Consider the following 22294-nt stretch of genomic DNA (forward strand, 5'->3'; position numbering starts at 1 on the left):
TTTCAGCATGGTCATGTACAATAATTTATTGCAATGCTAGTACAGGGCCACTAAATATCAAGCCTAGAAAAACCTTACAGAAACCTTAGAAAAATGTCATATGAGGAGGCAGTAGATGTGGTGCATAAAGGTAACCAGCTAAATTCCTTCAACCTGTAGGCTATCATGAAGCTATTAGTTAGTTGAAGTTGTCAGCTCATCTAGCTGAGGTATTATTAACAGGTAACTTTATTTTAAAACTTTAGAACTTCACCTGGTGTATCTTATGCAATAGTTAGCTGGCATATTTGCTATACAAAATTAACATATTAAAAACCATGTCAAGTTGTTTTGCCTGTTTCTTTTAAATGCTGCATTTATCTGTCTACAGCATTTCTGTTCTTGCCTTTAGACAAGTATTCTATAATAAATACAAGGACTTACTTTTTTAAAAAATAATTTTGTAGTATCAGCACAAAGAAGCATTCATAAAACATCACAGCTCCAGTGAATGTGTTATTTGCAGCAAAAAAAAAAGTAAAGCCACAAACAAAAACTTGAACTTGAAAATGGGGAGGAAATAACTAAAATGACAGACACACACGAAGAGGGTAACATTCTAATAAATGCTAAGACACTGAGGGAAGCAGACCAAGCTCATTAAATGCAAATCAAACTTTTTTAGACAACATTAAACATTCATTCTTAACTAGTTTACAAACTGTAGGGAGGCGCATAGCATCCTGGGACTTTTCACTGTGCCATCTCTGCCTTCTCTCTCTCTGACCAGTGGTCATCCACCATGGTACATTGTCTACAGTTAATAACAAGACTACACAAAAATTCTGTAATAAAACCTCAAAAGTCAGCTACTCAGATCAGACTCAAGACTCAACTTGTAGTCTCATGAAACGATTTTAAGTGTACATATTATGCCTTCTTGTAATGTCATTCTGATTTGTCTCATGAATATTGACCTCCCTCTATGGTCTTACTGCAATTTTGACAATGGAGATTTATTTCAAACTTAATGTAAGGCTAGGGACACACACCCGAATATCATCCTTCAGACAATGTCAGGCCATTGGAGGGCATCAATGATCAATCACTGCCCGTATTCAGTGTTGCACACTGTTGGCTCTAGTTGGTTGTCCTTGCTGTTCTGGCTGATTGTTTATTCTGAATTTCCATCACCAAATGGCCATAAGGGAGAGTTTTCTGATTGTATGTCCAGTCTTAATGTGACTTGAAATGAGATAATACAGTCATAAACTGTATAAGGTTTTCTTTTTTGGTGGCAATGTTGCCTAATATACCAAGTCAGGGTGCTAAAAAAGTAGTTTTGTTGTGGTAACTATTAGAAAATAGGTGGAACATTTGTCATTTCCTTCATATTACCATTTGCAATTTTATGGAGATGTAAGAGCTGAAGAAGAGGTCACTCAAAATTCAACATACTCATTATAAGAAGCCTGCAGGATGCAGTGGTTTCCTTTTCAGCTATTCTTTTACGAATATACATCAGTCATTCATCAACTTTAGTCTGATGGTGTGTTCAAGTGTAAATGTACACATGCAATGAGGGGTGACAGTGAGTTGATCAAAGGTGATCAGCAGTTGCTAGCAGTAGATGTTAGTTCTTCAGTCTGTTTTGTGTGTCCCCAAAATTATGCATCTGTCTGTGTTTTGATGACAAGGGAATTAACAATTAGAAAAAGTAGAATTTTTCCTTTATCATTTTTGACAATTATACATATTTTTTTGCTCTATGTACTTGAACCCCTAAAGTTGCCTTGGCCACCCAATAGTGAACATATTTAGAAATTCCTTGTTCCAACATGGCCTGGAAGTTGCTGGTCAAGACATAAAAAAGCAGCGCTACCATTGACAATATTAGCAATCTTAACCCAGTTCATCTATGCAAACAAACCACCTCACACTCATTTCTACTTTGCATTTAACTGTACTGTTGATTTCTAAAAAGACCCTTTTTTATCTGTGTTGCATAACTTGAAATTTGTCAGACTGCATGCGCCAAGAACCTAATTATCAGTCATTTCTACACAAGTACCTGCTTAGTTACTACTGGGTGAATGTTTTTACATTGTAAAGTTTTTGGAAACAGCTTTAATTTTTTGAATAATTGTCCATTTAATGTGCCCACACAATTAAAAAACATTAAATGCTCTAATGTGTTTGGTCAGTAGCATTTACTTTAATTAGATGAGCTTGCCCACTGAAATAAATAAATACATTTCTGCCAGAGCTTTAGAATTTCTCAAAGTAAGCCACAAAAGGGTAAAAAGGAACTAGCTCCAAGTTAACACAGTAGTATTGGCAATACTGGACCTCCCCAGAATGCATAGGTTGAACTCTTTCTAATAAGATGGAAATAAATAAGCCTATATGGCTTCCTGTAAGTCTGCAGTTTGCTGTATGCTTATAAACTGAGGGAATGAGTGAAAGAGAAATTAAGTCTATTGTCAGCACCCTGGTTACCTATAGCTAAATCTAGACATGTTTATTGTTTTCTCATTTCTATGTAAATATGGTAAGAATCATGCTCATGCACAAGTTTCTCCAGACTTAAATTGCTCGTGCATGCACGCCCACCTCTGTCGCCCAGCTACTGTAATTACCAGCTGGTAATTATTTCCCAGTGAGAAAGTATTTAAATTAATGCGTCCCTGGTGCAATGTGCTCTAGCCTGCCCTTATTCTTATGCACTGTTCGCACCTGTTTCTCTGTCTCTCCCGCTGAATCACATCTCGTATCAGCCCACCCTGCCGCTAATTTCATTGACACTGCACGCCACATGTCAACGATTGCCTCGCCGTCACTTCAAGCACTCCACCAATCAATCAAACGAGACCCAGCGCACTGCCCTCTGTGCCCAGTGACATCGTTTAAACCTTATGAAACCGCAGCATGACCAACAGGGTGTCATAAACACAATGTCCTGGGAGGAGACCTCTGCACAGGAGCATTTGATACAGTCATTTAAAAGAACCAGGAATGCTGAGACAGGATTTATCAACTCTTGTAACTATGGAACTAGGGCTTCTGTGATGCATGGAAAGAGTTCACAAGCTGATGCTTCTTTTTAACATCAATTGTTTTTGCTTATGGTACTTCATGTTATATTTCCAATAAGGCTTAATATAGCATGGTTCATGACAGGCAAATGTGCAAATTGTTACGGAAGGCATGGGAAGTGTTTTGCCTTAACTAATCACTTCTAGCATTGCCACATTAAAAGGCAATTTACAAGTACTTCGAAAGCTGTCTAAAGTAGTTTGTCTTTTTTAATAGTTAAATTATTCATGGTTTAAGAAAGCATATTTAAAAACCTAATGGGCTTTCAAAGAATCAGTTGTGTATGCTGCTGGAATTGATTTTTAAGTTTATCACCTGCAATATGAGTTTTGTATCACTACAAATACTTGTATATGATAAGAAGTAATTACTCATTAATTCCACAATGTTTCAGCACCCTGATCTCATGAAGAATTCTTAGGAACTATAACACCAAAGAGTGATTCTGTTGTATTTGAATAAAAAGTAATAAACTAGGAGCAAAATCTACTCCTTGCCTCCAAATTTGGAACTGTGAACTGTGAAATTGTAAAACTTGCATAACCTACAATCAGCCATACTAGCTGTAACAGCTAAACTAACTTTAGCTGCTGATCCTGCAAGCTTGTATGTTTGTCCAACAAAACATCTCTCTCATTTGCCTCATCCGGGCACAGCTGACATTATGGATTTCAGGCACTGGACAGGTTCAGCGCTGCACGACGGAACCCCCTTTCTGAAAATTTGTAGCTAACAAGCTGACTCCGGAGACAGCCAGGCCAGGGACCGAAACGCTGAAAACATCATCCTGGATTCAGTTGTGAAGGAGGACAAATATGATGTTAAATAAAACATGAATGTAGTTAGTACTACTATGGTGTAGAAGAGATATCCTTCTTGCATTCTAGCAATGGCTCACAGTATTCAGGAGCTCAGATCAATCAAATTCAGTTTAATTGGCTTATTGGACCACCTTCTCTCCTCATGTGTTGCCTTCCTTTCTCTTTATAATTGACCCTTAGGCCCTGTGATTGAGCACACTGGCCTGTACCATCTAAGTGCTGGTGAAGTATGGAACTCAGGAGAACACTCTGATTTATCGACAAATGGAGTTACTCGTACAAAAGAGATCGGAAACTATTGGTTGTGCTTCATTCCAAACAGCAGCCTATACTCTCACACTTGCCCCAGCACCTTTGTCTGGTTTGCAATTGGTAATTACTTCTACTAGCACCTTTTGTTCCACCTCACTTGCTTCAATCACAAAGTACAGGGATTTTGCTTTAAGTGACTAGAATGGTGAAAAATTTTACAGAGCCTCCAACAAACTTGCTGGTAAAGTATATGTCTTAGGCACCACATATTGCTTAGTCAGGCACATAATTATCTATTATGAAACTCATATGAGCCTACATAGTGTCAATGTCAAGTTGGCCTGTGCTGAGCTATGCTTGAGAAACAGGACAGCTCCTATAGCAGGTACCTCATTAGAGATAATAGTAGCACAGGAAAAGAAACTCAACATGTCAACCTGGTCCATGTGGTGCTAACATGAAATTTAATTGCTCAAGGACCATCTAATCACACTTATAGCTACCATAGACATTTTTTAGTCATATAGTTAGTTACCTAGAGTTTGCATTGGTGGAATGCAATCTTTGCTTTCATAATAATCTTAACAGTTTTACTATCAAGTGACTATAACTAACAATATCAGTACTTTCAGTGAATTTCCAGTGCCTGCCAGAGGATAACTCCCTTTTTAGACATGGTTCCTGTTGAGACCTGGTTCCTACTGAAACCTGGTTCCTGGTGAGACCAGGTTCTTCTTGAAACCTGGTGCCTGAATCAATTAATTAAGATTCAGAGTGTTATTTGTACATTTTAGCTACTCTAAAGCATGTAAAATTGCTGTTATTCTGACATTATGCTGAATACAACATAAGCAGCAGAAGTTAGCAGAACTAGAAAACCATTTAGGCCAGCTAAAAAACTCAAACACTATAGCACACCTATCTTTAGATATAAGCAAACAAATCCTGCATATAACTGAACCCCACCATATAATTATGGCTATCTCTCATTAACTGCTCTTAACCATTGTTTATAATCAACCCCATACCTACTGCCAACCCACCAGGAACACTCTGCACAGCTCACTCTTTATGGCATATTACATCACCTCACTTGTCCTTCAGTTATATAAACTAAACTTCACCTTACAGAAAGCTGACATTTGTCATGACATTTGTACTTAGTGTTAAAGCACTAAGATTGAAGTGCAGGTTGCAGGAGTATTGTGCATTTAAAACCAAAATCAAACCCTGTGAATTCAGAAAAAGTGATACCATTAGAGAAGTGTACAAATAATTACTATTTTAAAATTGCATATATGTTTGAGCACTGTAAAAAATACTATCAACAGATAGCACATCATTAAATATTTTTAGGGGCATTAAATTATTGATGGACTTGCCAATAAAGTTACTGAAATGCTGAAGATAGAGGAGGAGATTTTTTCCTCATCAAACTATATTTAAATATGTTATCTAAGTTGCTTATTTTTTGTTTGCTTGAAAAACAGCACAGTCAAAACTCTTATTTTGATGTAAGGAATCTGAAGACCCAAGAAATATCAAAGATTTGACGTGAAATGTATTCTTCAATCAGGCATTTGAATTGTCCATTTTTGCAATTGCAACACACTTGAGCAAGAAAATCCACCCAGAGGAAAATACAGGGTGCCTATTCGCCGGCAGTCCACCACCAGTAATTTAAGACACCAGCAACTTAAGACATGTCTCAGTTTACGTCTTGCCAAAATAATTTGTCAGGGAATTTGGAGTGCACAGTGAAACAGACAATTGATGTGACCTCTGCTCTGCTGTGCTGTTCTTGTTTTGAGTGACTGAGAGTGGAAGACACAGACAGGTTGTTCTTGCTCTCACCAGTCGCGATGGCTCCCTCTGATCCTGGCCTTTTTGCCTGCTCCGACTGACAGTGCTTGTTGAGGTGGGGTTGACGAGGCATGGCTTTGCCTCCCTGTGCCCCCTGCCTGTCTGATAACCTCTGCTTCCTTTAAGATGCTATGTGTGCCCTCTCAGTTCTGGCATCGACTGCTGTTAATGGTGGGCTGAGTTCAATAGCGATAAGGTGCAGCTGGAGAGAGTAATGAGGTGTGTGTGTGTGTGTGTGTGTGTGTGTGTGTGTGTAAAAGAAAACAAGATTTTCAACCAGTCCAACCAGAGTAAATGTAGCCAGTTTTCACATGAAAAAATGATTCTTCACCAGCAATGCTCTTCAGATAAGACATCATAAGCTGTCGCCCCAACTATAAACAACCCCTGCAAATCTTTAAAACCAACTGCCAAAGCTGGCAGACCAGTGAGATCTGGAAGGTAAAGCATAATAGAGGTGTTTAGTGATTTGATACACTTGGCCAACTTTCTACATGATTCACGGAGGGATAGAGGTCTTAGCCATGCGGTGCCATGCTAACCCCATTAGCTCCACCGTCTGCCTATTTCCTGGGCCACACACTTTCAAAGCTGCCTCCCACTCCTGCTGGCAGCCAGCTCTGTCTGCCCGTCATTCATTATGAGGGGTAAAAAAGCTGCCCAAGATGCTGGAATGGCAGCTGAATACCAAGTGGCCCTTGAGTTTCCTATCACACCCAGGTCCCTGTAATGGCTACAAATAAACATGAGCTGCAATGAAGTTAACATGGATCCTGGATCAGAAAAACTAATGTCAGCTTGTCCATTATAAAAAAAACAACTACAACACTTTATACACCTTCTGCGTGCATGCCATGCCTGTATGTGTGTGTGCACACAAACGCACAAGTGCTTGTGTGTGTACGCCCATTTTACTGAAAGCCAGCACTTGCTGTGTATGAAAGAATCAGGCAGATAGGTCTGTCAAAGGCAGAGTTAAGAGTATTGATTCCTCTCTGTTGCTGGGGGTAAAAGTCGTCACATCACTGTCTGCATTAGCACAATGTCCATGGGACTTATTAGGTGTCTCTGGCCCAAGCCTACCCACAAAAGCACTGGGGAGGGAGACCAAGGAGATGTGGGGATAGGAGTGGCAGTGCCAGCAGCTCAAATTCTGAACTCTTAAGAGCTGGAGCATAAAGCACATCCGGACTTGCTCAAGCACCCGCTTAGACCCCAGCAAGGAGGAGAGAAATTTTCTAAAGGAGACTGCCATGATCATCTGCCCTCAAAAGCCGCCTCAAAAACACCTAAGCTGATGAGACAGGACATGATTCAATGTGACCCCCAGTTTAGCACTTTAGGGGTGTCTCATGTCTCTGACAGTAAACAGAGGAGCAAAGGAAGGAAACTTTGTAAATGCAAAAAAGGACACAGAGACCCTGTTCTCAAACAGGGCCTGTAGTGGCTGCTTTGAGTCTAAATACTTTTAAGTTTTTATTATGATTCTCTTACATTACAAAGGCTGTTTTTGTGTTCTGACTGCAATACAGCTTTGCACAATTAGACATAATAAGTTATAATCAAGAAGCTATTATAAAAAGCTTATGATTGCCTACAGACTAAAAAGAGAAAGTGTAAATTAAATTCTAGATATAATCATCTGCCCTGTAACTGAGTGTGAAAATGTTTTCCTGTTTCACTTTCATAATGACATGGTGGTCATAGATGTTTATTTCTAAATATCTGCAGCATGTAGGAAATTGTAACAATGCGCACTCTTGCAAAAAGAGAAATTTTGTCCTGCAATTCTCAGGCAATTGAATGTTTTTGAGCTTCTGTGCAGTATACAGAAAATATATTGCTCCATACACTACAAAATTTAGGTAACGTTTTCTCAAATTAAATGGTGGTTTAACATGTAATGGCTTACCACTGCTCACAGTGCAATCACACTCCAACCACAATTTGCTAAAACCTACAACGCAGTGTTTAATCCTATAAGAAGCAGTACTTTCAGATAAACAACATGGCTATGCTCTAACGTATTACTGGCCCATATCCTCTGCTCTGTGTTATTACATTCAATCCTGATTTCATTCAGCCATTACATTCAGCTATCAGGCATTTTCAATTATAACCAACTCAGGTTTTAAGTACCAAAAATAATAGCTATGTCTGCTGATGTCTTGCAGTTCAATCAGACTTACAAAATGTTGAGTTTATGAACTCACCAAAGTAACAAAGTGGATTAAATTACTATAATAGATACAGTAAATGTGGAGTGGAAATTGAAGATGTCGAAGTAATTTTTTAGTAACACTAAAAAAGAGTCATTTCGTATAGTATAGCGCTTTCTGCCGGTTTCCTATTAAATTTCACTGATAGGAATGGTGCACAGCCGCGTTTGCAAAAGTATTCATACTAGTATCTAACAAAGTTAGTATATCAACTGAGAACCCAGCTGTCATAAAATACATCTTCATTATGTAATGGAAGAAACTATAGTGTAGTAGAGTAACTGCATCAGACTGCACTGGTCAATCATTTGCTTTGCAGTCTGTCAGTTACCAATATAACATGGGCTAATGTTTATTTTTCTGTAATTACTCTTTGGTAAATTGCTATCCAATAAAAGTCTCATTGTTGTAATAATATCTAGAGGGTACAGTGTACATTTGGACCTATATAAGTACTAGATGTGTTAATTCAACACTCGGGCTAAAAGTTGAGCTTGAAATTGATTAGAGAAGCCAATGGACAAATGACAATGGACAGCTGCTTATCAGTTACTAGCTTCAGTGGAGTTCAGAGATATACAAACCACAAATATCATTTTGATTTGCTGCATTAGAAAGAATAATTTCTTTATAAAGACAGTTGTCTACGTATTCAATTCCCATTTACCTGCATGCCCTGATCCTCAGAAACTGTATCTCCCCGGCCCTCCAGGTACAGTTCCTAACTGGGGTTCTGCCCAAAAAGACCAGCTTTAATACAACCTGAGGCGCATTCTTCATATACTGCCCATCGATTTGTGCGGAAGACAACCTTTTCATACCCCTTGAGGGGTACTTGCTGTTGTTTTCTCTCTCTACTCTATGAAAGTTTCAACACAGATCAAACTGTCATGTCACCCGAGGATTACAGACTGTTTTCCTGTAGAACCTTAAATACAAGGTAGCAAAAGGGATAGCTTTGCTTTTCTGGCGATTTGCCAATTTCAGATCATCGATCAGTCATAGTACATTCTGTTATACTATAAAGGAATTCTGCTAATGAGTAATCGTCTGTCAGTTTTCATTATTTGTGTGCCAGAGCAGACATGAAGAGTTGTATAAGAAGTCTATATTCCTTCACAACCATATGCTCCTTCTCCCTTCAAATTAGACCACTGGGTAAATAGTAATGATATATTGTCTGAACTTTTTAGAATGATCTTTTCCTTTTCACTTTATCCAAAACCCTTATTTTTCCCTCCGGAGTATCCCTTCCCTAATTCAATTTTCTGCATATGGTTAAATATTGTTATACTGCTAGCTTGCATACTACAAAGTACATAAATGATATGTTTATAAATCAACATATTTATAGGAAAGGCAAAGGTCTTTAAATGAATGTCTTTGTCCCTCTAACAAACCTGCAAGTAATTCTAATTCATCTGGATTGATTATGGCTCTCTGGCAGATGAGGGGACAGTGTAGAGACCTTTTGCTACTAAGTCAGGAACATGTTCGGTCTCAAGAGACATTGCTCTACATTAAAGAAACACATGATCCTCAAAATTGTAATGTTCTTAAAAATGAATTGAAGATGCAAGTGGTCATTAACATTAGGCCTTCCTTTACTGCATGTTAGCACTGTATATTAATAACAATAAGAAGAAAGACAGCAACTATCACATCCAGTCCTCCAAGCATTCCTGTCTCCATCTCTGTGGACTACATTTCCCATGATCTTCTTGTCAACACTGTTCATTCCAATTCCCTTGTTTATTAGTGCCACCTATTCTTAATTACCATGTTTAATTTTCCTGTGTATTTAAACCTTGTGTCTTATTTACTGAAAAGACTTGCTCAGTTCTTTCTAGTGTGTACCAAGCTGTTATTGTTTCCGTGCCTCACTGTTCTCTTTTTTTTGCCTAGCCTTTGGCTATTCAGTTTGCCTGGTTTTCTGCTTTTTCTGTTTTTGACTTCTACCAGTTATTCCATGTTTTTAGATTCTAGATATATATTAAACCCTGGTTTTACTGAACCTGCATTCAGCTCTGCCTCTACCTACTCAGCTTGACAACAATAATTACAAATCTTTCATTTATATGTCACCTTTCTCAAACCAAAGGTTGCTTTATAGTACAAATACAAAAAAGGCAGAGGTGAAGAATCCTTTACTTCCAGTAAATTCAGACAAGTTTAAAGTAAATAAATTCAGATGAGCAAATATGCTTTAAGTAAATTCTGATGAGTAAATAAGCTTGACCTAAGTCAACACCAAACATTCTGAAGCAAGAGTTTTTAGATGCAAGCACTTTATTAACCTGGCTTGTAACTCACTCATGTTTAATAGAATTTGTCATAAGTAACCTACCTCAATTTTTCATGCAATTTAGTGATAGTGATAGTGTCCCCACTGTACAGTGAGCATATCTTTTCCCCACCACAGTCATTATTTTTCTCCCCCCATGGATAAGACCGCAGAGAAACTCCACATCAATATTTTTCTTTTGAGAGTGCACTAAAGAGTTGTTTTATAGCAACATGCTTAAAACGGTCAGAGGAGTGCTTAGAGCTCTTACCCCAAAATTATCACAAGTTATTACCTTGTTTAAGTGGTATACAGTCATTACTGTGTTTAGCTCCGGTACGTTTCCTTGTTAGCCTTTCACAAACCTGACTAGCCTGTAACGCAGTTTTTGGAAGTGGATGTGGATTTGGATGTGGTTATAAAAGAGAAATGCAGATAATAAGCCAATTACCCATAGTATATTGGGTTGAGTATTTTTGTGGGGGGGGGGGGGGGGGGGATTTGTGTTTATTATCTTTATTCTTGTGCTAAGCAAATGGTTCTCACTCATAGATCTTAAGTCAGGATATTATCAAGTCGAGCTGGAAGAAGAGCATGAGCACAACACTACATCCTACCATCCATGTGGAAACCCCACGGAGAGATTCAATAGAACACTGTTATAAATGTTGGGAACTCTTCAGGAAGAGGACAAAGTAAGGTAGAGAGATTATGTCCAGCCACTGGTACATGTGTATAATTGTACTAAGAATGACACAACTGGATTCTCTCCCTACCATCTTATGTTTGGTAGGCAGCCAAGCCTTCCTATTGACCTTGCTTTTGGAATGACCCCTGAAGGTCCCAGAAATGTGTCACATCTGGAATATGTGAAGACATTACAGGATAGCCTCCAGGAGAGCTAAAAATTGGCCATTGAGCACTGTAACGAAGTAGCACAGAGAAATAAAGTGAGATATGATGCCAAGGTCAGAGAGTCTACCCTAGAAACAGGTGACCAGGTGCTCGTAAGAAATGTTTAGGGCAGACAGATGGAGCCCAGTCATGTACAGGATTATGAAGCAAACTACTGACACTCCAGTCTACGTTGTGACACCTATGGGTGCAGAATGTTCAGAGAGAACCCTGCATAGAGATTTGCTGTTGCCTTGTGGGTTTCTACATGCCCCTGCCATAGAACTTACTCTGCCAAGACCTCCAAGGAGTATGACATGTCCTCCAACACTTGAGTCAGAAGAGGGGATTGAGCCACTAAATCAATGTCTGGAAAAGGTAGAGAAGGGCATACATCCAGTTCTTGTATGTGAGATGGTTGGGTACCATTCCCCCCATGCTACATCCTGGGTAGAGACTATTGAAATTCCTGAGGAAAGAGAACAAGTACTTCCCACCATTGAGGATCAGTCCAGTTCAGAGGGTGAATCAAGCATATCAGATATTCAGCCTGCCATAGAGGTTGGGTGGAAGGAAGAGTCCATACCAAGCAATGAGAGATTTATAAAGTCTGACATAAATGCAGAAGAACCTGCATATCATCTTCAAGTATCGCCTATGCAAGATGATCAACTGGATAGTCTGGTTCAACAGTCAGTCGATGACACAAACAGTGTAAGACCCCATCAGGTCAGATAGTTAGTCAAGACATAGAAGACAAGGCAGAACCTATGGATACTGATGAGCTTTCCCACAAATTAGAAAATGAACCTGAACCTACTGCCACTCAGTTATTAGGAGGAGGTATGGAACCTAGGAGGTCCACATGATTGAGAAATCCTTTGATCCTGGTTATGGAGTCTATACCTGGTGGACTTGACAAGGCATTTTCCCACACTCTTGACTATGATCTGGGGCCAAATATTAGTTATTCAAGGCCCTCTGAAACAATTTAAGATGAGTTTCCTACATGCGAGGACGCATGCAGATTTAGTGGGGGAAGGATGTAACCCACCTAAATTTCTCATGCAAGGGAAGAGTTCAATTTAGTGATAGTGCCCCCACTGTTCAGTGAGTGAAAGTTTTCCCCAACACGTTGTCATTTTTCTCCCCTCATGGATGAGAGCACAGAGAGTGCACTAAAGAGTTGTTTTATAGCAAAGTGGGTAAAAGGGTCAGAAGAGTGCTTAGAGATCTTACCCCAAAGTTATCACAAGTTATCACCTTGTTTAAGTGGTATACAGCCGTTATCACATTTAGCCCCAGTAAGTTAGCCTTCCACAAATTTGACTAGCCTGTGACGCAGTTGATATGTTTGGATGTGGTCACAATAGAGAAATACTGATAACAAGTCATGATAACGAGGGTGAGTCTTCTGTTTTATATGTGACCTTCAAACCCTGAAAAGTAAAATCAGTTAGGAGAATTGTGAAAATACCTATGTATAATGTCTGTGTATGTAAATTTACCAAAGTGAGTTTGTTCGGTGTAGCTTATGTGTTGAATAACATGCTCATGCAGCCATGTTTTTATATAGAAATAGTCATTGTCATGCTAGTGCCTTGCTGAGAATGTTACAAAATGCCAGTTGCACTGATGATTGGGATTTCTTTTTTTTGCGCTTTGAGGGTGAGCTGTAACAGTTGTTTCTGCACTATGCAGACTGTTTTTTTCTTGTTGTTGTTGTTGTTGTTTTGGGGGGGTTGGACAGATCTTGTTTGGGAGATTTGCATTCGGATTCAGATGCAGTGAGAGAGAGAGAGAGAGAGAAAGAGATGGCGAGCCAGCGATGCCGTGAACTCGTTGGTCCTGCACCATCTAGCTCCACAGATGGCAGGAGCCTTAAGAAAGAGAAAGGACATGGTCATGCAAGTTTTTTTGCTGGACACACACACACACACACACACACACACACATATGCATGCACGTAAGGGAGGCTCCAGGGACTGAACTTAAAACATGGACAGAAGAATGAATATTTCTTTATTTCTTTTATTACTTTTTTGCCTGAATTGCATTTGTACAGTTGCTATTGTTGTCGTAATTCATTTATTAAATCCAGATTTGCCTCTTCATTGTTTAAACCCTCCTACTGAACTTAGGAAAGTCCCGTTGAGGTTTACTCATCTTGGTTGATGTAACTTCCATCAGTTCCACACTACGGTTACAATAGCACTGAAATAGCTTTGGTGCTTTGCATCAATGACTCTGTGTGTCCTTCTAGTGGTACTCACTCACATGACTGAACACATAGGCTACAACACTGAACACACATCCATTGTTGTAGTTAGGCCAAGAGAAAGTCAAACAGTTCTGATACTTCTTTCCAATACTCAATTAATTATTCACGAATATGTTACAGTTTGATTTGTAAGCAAGGTTTAGGTCATATAATACTACATATATACTAGTACAGGTAGCAAGTTCTGCTCTGCCAGTACAGAAAATGCTAATACTGCATGCTGTAATAAGACATTGCATATGCTGGATGCTGCTTAAGTAAGCCAGTATATATGCTATGCAATGAAAGTTGTCTAGCATACTTATTTGTGATTACATTATTACCTTGTTTTTCATCAACAGGTTATTACTCCAGTCTAAGCAAAGCCACTTTATATGGACACAAAATTTCAACACAATTTGACATTCATAATCACAATTTGTATATCCAGTACCTAAACAGTTATTTTGTATGTGTAGTAGCAGAAATAGTTTGAATCATTCTTAATTTTTAGTATTTGAACTTTTGAACTTAATTTATGGTGAAAAAACTTTCTTGTGGATTCCAAATATGAACACAAGCTTGTAAAAACATTTATTTCTAACACTTTTTAAGCTCTATATTTCTCCACGCATATACATAAAAATAGACCACAAATAAATAAATAAATAAATAAATAGGACTTTGAAAAAATTGTTTGTGTAGCTAATAATAAGTAACTGAAATCACAGCATTAGGAAGAGAGAGAAGCCAAAAATTCAATTATGTAAAGTATGGGAATTAACTTCTTTTTATTTAAAGACCTTTTAAATTAACAATGAATACTACTGTGTTCAGGATGTTGATATGAAGATATGTTTCTGCAGATTTTTTATTTGGGAGATGTGATTCAGAGGCTACTGATTCACTCAGTGTGGGCAAGAGCTTGGAAGGCTAAGAGGCCAGACCTACGGCTAAGTTAACCATGTCGATCCTAGACTGTGGATTCGTCTGAGCACAGGACCTTTCAGCAATGATCTGTCTATCAGTGTGCAGCTTTTAAGATATGCTCTCTGAAGGGAGGAAAGGAGCAGAATATGGTGTATATACAAAATTCAACTGTAAATCCTATGAATTATCAATGACTGGAAAAACCATACCCATCATTTTACCTTATATTTATTTAGCAACCTGCAGTTTATTAGAATTGCAAAGGCAGAATCAATAATGATATGTGTGTGACAAATAAACCAAACTTGAAACTTGAAACTTGAACTTGATACCATGATAGAAGGCAAGGCAAGGCAAATAAATAAATAAATAAAAATACTATACTGTAGGCTAATGCATATTTCAATGCTACAGTGAAACTGTGGGATGTGTTAGCAATAGCCAAGATAATAATGAAATGAATGTTTAAGCCTTTATTTGAAGTGCTTTCCCCCTCTCCATGATGCCCATTCTCTTAGCTGTTAGAAGATACAATTCCCAGCAGGCTTTCTAGGGAAAGTGCCACTATGATCAGCAATTTAACAAAGCACTGCTGTGGGAATGCACCATTAAATACACCCATGGGGAAGAGCGAGAGATGAGGCTGGATGTGGCCGCTGAGCATGCAGACAGACAGCTCTGACTCCCTAAGGAACCATTCATAAAACACATCAGTATACTGTACCATAACTGCCCATCCAACTGACCAGCATGACTTGCTGAACTAGTTAAAGAATCGTGAATCATCTCTCATCCTTGTGGTTCTTTAATAAGCTTGTATAACTACTCACACAAATATAGTTTTACACACACACACACATATATATATATATATATATATATATATATATATATCACATGGTTTCTCACGTGGTCACATGGTTTCTCACGTCACGTGCAGTGGGAGGGCTGTGTTTGTAACCACACCTGCACCTTGTTCGTCTCAATGTATATAAACCCATGTTAAAGTGTGCAGGGTGTTGGTTATTGTCGGCGTAATGTCTGAATGTAACGTGTTTATGTTAGATGTATTCTTGTGTATCATGTTTGTTTAACACTCTCTCTACGGCACTCTCTCTCTCTCTCTCTCTCTCTCTCTCTCTCTCTCTCTCTCTCATATATATATATATATATATATATATATATATATATATATATATGAAGAAGGTTCCAGATGAATAAATGCAGTGTACTTAACCAAGTTTCCAGAGAAATGGGATGTTCTTCATCTGTCCTAAACGTCCTGTTTCTCTGGAAACTCTGTGTACTTTGAACATCTCTCTCTTTTATATATATATATATATATATATATATATATATATATATATATATATATATATATATATATATATATATATATATATATAAAATGTGTGTGTGTGTGTGTGTGTGTGTGTGTGTGTGTGAATATTTTTACAAACTGAGTGAAAATGCCTATGCTTTTCCTCCCAAAATAACAAAGACTTGATGGATTTCAGTCATCTGCACATAATGGAGCTAGAAGGCCTTTAACTGCACCCTGTTTTTTTTCCTGTGTCTCTTCCATAAAATATTAGTCGGAATATGAATTATGAAGGGCTGAAAGCTAAAGTTTGCAGGGTTAGAGGGTTGGAGTCAAATTGATCCTTCCATCCTGCCTGTTCAAGAAGATTCAGCTCTGCTCATGTTCCTCCACACATTTAAAAGCGAGAAATTTATGACTTGGTTAAGAACTGAATGCACACTGACATCATGAATTGAACAGGTCTCATGGAAGTGAAATGGAACTGACTGCTACCTTGGTCAGAGAAACAGCAGGTGAGGTAAAGTGAAAGAAAACTGATTTTACACAAGTAAATATTTAACAGCCTTCACCTTGGTTACAGGTCACTCACGGGTGTCTAAATATATATATATATATATATATTATGCCCAAAGGATATTTTTCTCTAAATTGTGTGCATTATTTTAAATGAACATCTAATTATATCTAACAGCAAGCATCTGGGTAAAAAATATGGAACAATATCCCTGGATCATTTTATTTGACATACGTGATAATTCAAACCTTTTTGAAACGTGGCTTCAGTAATTGTCTTCTGAACGTTTGGTATAGCAAAGAAGGGGGCTGGAGTGAACAGACTGCTATATCTACAGTAATGTATTTCTGTATATCATTTAAGGTATATCAAAGGGATGGTTTTTAGTCACCCACACTAACTTAAAGCAACACAGGTCAGTCCCGTCACATATCTACAGCGCACCCTCTGAAGCTGTGAGTCATGCCTACCTCTCCTACACAGACACACTTTCACACCACCGGCCCACATCGCTGAGATATACTACTGCTGACAGAACGAGGAGTCCAGATATGATCAACATTAAGTTCTATGCCAGAGCTCCAAATGAGCTCCATGAGTGGGTTTCACAAGTACTCTCCAACTCCTTAAATATTGTTCAAAGTCCAAGCCCAGCTATTCTTTACCTGCCCTATTCAGAACGCACTAGGAATTAAATCACTTAATTAGATGAGTCGAGTTCTGCTGAGTGCACACATGGATCTGAAGGCCCATTTTAAGTAGGATCCTAATATGCAATCTTCTTTTTACAAAATACAAGAAGGATGTTGGAAGGCTGCCTAGGTCTAACTCAGTCCAAGAAATGGTAAGCTGTGAAATGAAGCTGTGCAGGTGTTGACCAGGTAAAAGTCAAGTCAGTGGGTGGAGAGTGGTGTGTTGGGCAGTTTGCCTAATGTTTGTGTCATTTAGATAGACCGCCATGCTGGCTATTAGGTTAATGGATTTGTCATGATTTTGACTTTGGTCTAAAAAGGCAATGCAAAAAAGAAACAAATGATCAAATAAAAACTCCATATTTTTCACCATATTTAAGAGAAAATAATTAAAGTATCCTCCTGCATATGCAGATAGAACTTTCATAGAATACTGATCTCCAAAAAGGAAGACTGGTGTGCTGAAAATTTGATTACACTGCTGAGGAAATGTTAAGATCAAAACACCATGTTATGACTATAGGTTAATTATATGAAATGAATGGCTCGTATTGGGAAGACTTGCTACAATCCACATGCTTTGTTCGTTACTTCAAATGAGCCATTACTATAGTGAAGTAAAATGCTGGTAGTAGTTCTGCCAATTAAATGATCAAGTAACAAGGGAAAAATTACAATAAAAGGTCATTGAAGCTAAAAACAGAGCTAACTTTAAGGAGTCACTGTGCTTAACAGTGTGCAGCATTTGAGGCTGTGTGGCAAATATTCTACAATGTTCTTTCTGTGCAAATGACCACTTAACTCTGCATCTAGTTTTAGAAGCCAAATAAATTACCTGTCAAAGCTCAGGCCTTGGTCGATCTGGATATGTGCCATTTCAAATTCTTATTGTCCTAAATAGCACTGTGCCATCCCAGTCCGAATATCAGCCTACTGACACTGTGCTGTAAATGTGCAAACAGTCCAAAAGGATGCATGTTTAACCCAAGCTCTTGGCAAGGTTTCAGGTGGCCCTAGACATATAGCACTCATTGTGGGGAACAAAATTGCTCTTTCAAATACTGCACAATAAGCAGTCTACAGTGTCAGTTATCTCATCTACCACTGCATAGACTGAAGTTATTTTAAAACCAGTGCTCAATAGGAAACCTTTAAATCTTCTGAACGTTGACGTGCTTAGTGCACTGACGGAGACATGAGTACAGGAGGCTTCCAAGTTTGGATTCATAGCAGGAAAACTGTGTGAAAGCAAGAGAAAGTGTTGGGAACACTGAAGAAGATCTATAATAGAATATCTAATTATAGACCTCATACAGGATACAATCGTACAGACAGCCATCCATCATTACAATGTGGAAGACCAGTGGTGTGTTTTCAAGTAACCATATATAATTGGCAAATAAGTAGTATGCTGTAGAGTAGTGGTGACCAACCAATCACAATTGACAGCTCAATCTCCCAGACCTCCCATGTTGATCATATCAGCCGTTTGAGTAATATGACTGCTGCAGTTATCATATTGACCATAACTGCATCCCTCTGCATCAGTGCTTAGATAGCTAATTAAGCAGGGCTATTACAAATAGTGTTTTTTTTTCTCTAACTCTCCTCAAATATGACTGAAAAAATGGCTGAGGAGGGGCTGTGAAGAAAGAAAAGTCATACGACTTTCACCTGGTGTGTGAGAATGAGATTAATACACTGCAATTAATAACAAAACAATTTGTGTGATAGCCTATGTCAATATAGTCTAGCTTTGCCCAATATAAGTAACTTGGAGCACCAACACTCAAGGATGTATTCAAGGGCACTTATCTTCTGAAGTTCAATTTAATAAAAAAAATGTTAAAGATGAAAGATTAACGATAGGCTCAAAATTAATTTTTTACCAGAGCGGTAGTAAAGGGGGGAAATATACTGAAGCTTCTTTTCATTTTAGCCACCCAAGACATGCACATGCATACACAGACACACACACAAAAAAAAAAAAAAACATTCGCAGATGGAGAAGAGGCGATAGTGGTCGCTGACTACTCCTTATTCAGAGACTTTAAAAACAAAGATGAAAATTGTCATTTGAAGTTGCAACTGTACCAGCTGTACATTTTACGTAATTGGAGGATATTGTGAAATATACAGTTGTTTTATTTTTAATGTAGCCTAAGAATAAAATTTATACTGTTCAGATTTCAAAAGATGATACTATTAAAAAGGTTGGTGACCATTGTTGTAGACTGATAATCTAGTATAAGAAGACCAGCTGTGAATTTCCTTCACTCAGCACCTCCCTGTGATGCTGTCAAAAGTTCATGACTAACAAATGTTAGCATATAATGAATATGGACTGAAATATCCACAGTACATGGAGTTGTGCTTGCATAACAAATATATTATGTAAATTAAATTAGAAAATACATAGGAAAAAAGTGTTGAGCACTCTAGTTTAAGGTAAGAGACACTTTTGACTACATCTTCCTAACCGTCAAATGTAAGATGTATCTCTCCTTTGTTCATTTGCTTTAGACTGTGGTCACCGTCACAGCATGCACAACAACACTGGATTTTCTCTCTGTAATTCAGTTTTTAATTCAGTTTACACTTGGAACTGCATCTTCTAGATGCCCACGGTAGTGTCTCCCTTACTCAAGATGAATATACTATATCAGGACATGCCGAAAATATTGTTTACTCTGACTCCATTGGGAAGATAAACGAAAATGAAGGTAAAAGGAGAGGAAGGGTATTGAGATTTATGACTTATAATCTCAGTCAAGTCTTGGAACAGGGGGGTTACTAAATCCAATTTAATATGTCTTGTGCCCCGGTAAGATGTTTCCATGCCCCACTATAATCACAGGAGGTAAAAAGTAAATATGAAAGTCATAATGCTTTATGTTTTAACCTGGATTGTTGAGCAAAACTACAGGATGCATAGCAGCACACAAATTTACTACAGGTATTCCATTTCCCACAATGACCCAATAACTTTTCAATGTTTCAGTAGCTATCATTTCACTGAGAGCCAGTTCCTACCAAAACATATCAGACCACTAAAGCAAAGGCAATAGCTAATTAAGTTACCAAAGGGGGCATTACAAACTACATTGCACAAGCTTGTAAAATTAAAAATATCATCAGTAACTTGATCCTTTTGTTAAAAATCGCATAATTCTTATGTAGTTTTATATCTCAGGAATTACGGGTGACAATATTATTAAAATGAAATATACATTATTGCACATAAACGAAATTTTTCTCATGACAGAAGTCAGAGAGCACCCAGAAAATGAGTAGGGAACAAGGACTGAGAAGACAACACAGAGAACGCGTGAAAGCAGATTCAGCACAGATTCAGCACAGATTCAGCACAGAAGCAGTAAAAAAGAGTAAAACAAAGAGAAGGTAAAGAAGCATCAGAACAGGGAGAAGGAATGGGTCTTTTTTTAAAAAGTCTATACACAATTCTGCCCCTATGACTGACTAGCAAACAAAGGGATTGTTGGGTTGTGCCCCCTTAACTCTGTGTGTGCCCCTGGCTTGGATTGGCTTTAAGACACTTTCTCAAGTGCATGCTTGCAGGATCTGAGCTAAGGTCTTCTTGACTGATGAGCAAACAAAATTCCCATTAAACTTCAAGGATGGCAGCTTCAAAAATAAAATAACCCTAATTTCAGTTTGGTTTTTTTAAGCACTGCTTATTCCACTCACTTCTTACTAATCCCCTGGGACCCAGATGTGTCAATGATCTTGTAGGCAATCTCATTCATTCTTGCGTGAGGAATTGACATCAGTGTTTCCTCATCCTGTCTTGTACTCTACAATAGAAACCACTAAGCCTCCAGCAGCCTCTCACTCATGGATATCCCAGGTTGCTTTGCTTTGTAAGTGTACAAGATCCTTAGGTTGCATACCTTCTCCTCCGAAGTAGGCTACCGTCCACCCAGTGGTTCACGCTTATATTAAGGAAGATAGATAAAACGGATTGTGAGAGTATGCCTCTATTTTGCCGCGTGTAATGGGCACGCTTATGAACCGTTTTGATAGATTAGTGAGTGAAAAGAATTCCGGCTCCAATATAAACCAAAAATACTTTGCATAGATATAAGTATCACGGGAACAGAAATTCGCATCGGTTTAGCTACGGACGTGACGAGTAGTCCATATAACGAGCGGTCAAGACAGATGTGTTAACAGGTGCAATCATCAAACTCTGCTAAAAGCCAGGTCAGCAAAGAGAAACCCATTAAACACATTGAAAGACGTCGCGGCATGCCAGAAGCAGTAACAACAAAATATGCCGTTTATTTGTCCGGGGATACCATTCTAACAAAGTGTTTTATTAGTTACGCATTGACAAGCCATGCATACAGCGATTTAAATAGCCAGAACCTGACAATATAATTTTGACACACTGCAGATTTTATTGTTAGTAAAAACAAATTCCAAACTTACCAGTAAGCTGGTCATATGATCCATCTAGTTCTCTAGAGTCAGACAAGCTTTGGTCCCTATCTTTAGCCTTCATTTCTAACTCCTGCAAAATGACCCCCAAAAAACCTTTAAAAAGATTACTCGGTGTCGTGTGTGTCTAGTAACCGAGTTGAATGATTGTAAAGTTTCAAAAGACTATAAGACTGAGTGTAAAGCAGTCTTCAACCTTCTCCAGTTTGGTCTGTTTCTTCGTTCTGTGAAGCGCTGTACCAACGAGCTCTCTCTCGCTCTCTCTTGATGTGGTTATCATAAAATAGAGTTGAACCATCGAAAATAGTCCTTAATCGGTTACCTTAAGGGTCGTAGACAGAATACGGTAAATTGGTGAAGTCTCCCCGGTTTTCAGTTGCGGAGGCGAGATCTGCTATGAGGTGGGTATGCAATAGGTTATCTATCGTCTTCCAAACGACGCGTAAAGATTATACTTTCGTAAGCTGCGCGCGCGGGCTGAGCTCGCCCTGTCTCGTGCGCGTAAAAGTCAACAGATTAAAAAAAAAAAAATGCATTAATGCATTCATTCTTAATAATAAAAATGCATACATAGCTCTAGCCACTCTATGAGAAACATAAGAAACACCTACCTTGTATAAATGTTATCTACCTAACCATTTTAGTCTATACATGTCTATATAGAACACACACACACACACACACACACACACACACACACACACA

General features: G+C 38.4%; 1 protein-coding gene across 2 annotated transcripts in view; it reads right to left on the reverse strand.

Moving 5' to 3' along the window:
• LOC113590661 (Kv channel-interacting protein 2) overlaps positions 1–22027 on the reverse strand; it is a 134950-nt gene extending 112923 nt beyond the window's left edge. For both annotated transcript variants that reach the window (XM_035529793.1, XM_035529796.1), the window contains exon 1: positions 21581–22027. In XM_035529793.1, the coding sequence (XP_035385686.1) occupies positions 21581–21653 (73 nt within the window). In that variant the 5' untranslated portion in view covers positions 21654–22027. The remainder of the gene's footprint in view (positions 1–21580) is intronic.
• Between the last annotated feature and the right edge of the window lie 267 nt (positions 22028–22294).

The sequence above is a fragment of the Electrophorus electricus genome, chromosome 9, assembly GCF_013358815.1.
Source record: "Electrophorus electricus isolate fEleEle1 chromosome 9, fEleEle1.pri, whole genome shotgun sequence".
NCBI classification, from domain to species: Eukaryota; Metazoa; Chordata; class Actinopteri; order Gymnotiformes; family Gymnotidae; genus Electrophorus; species Electrophorus electricus.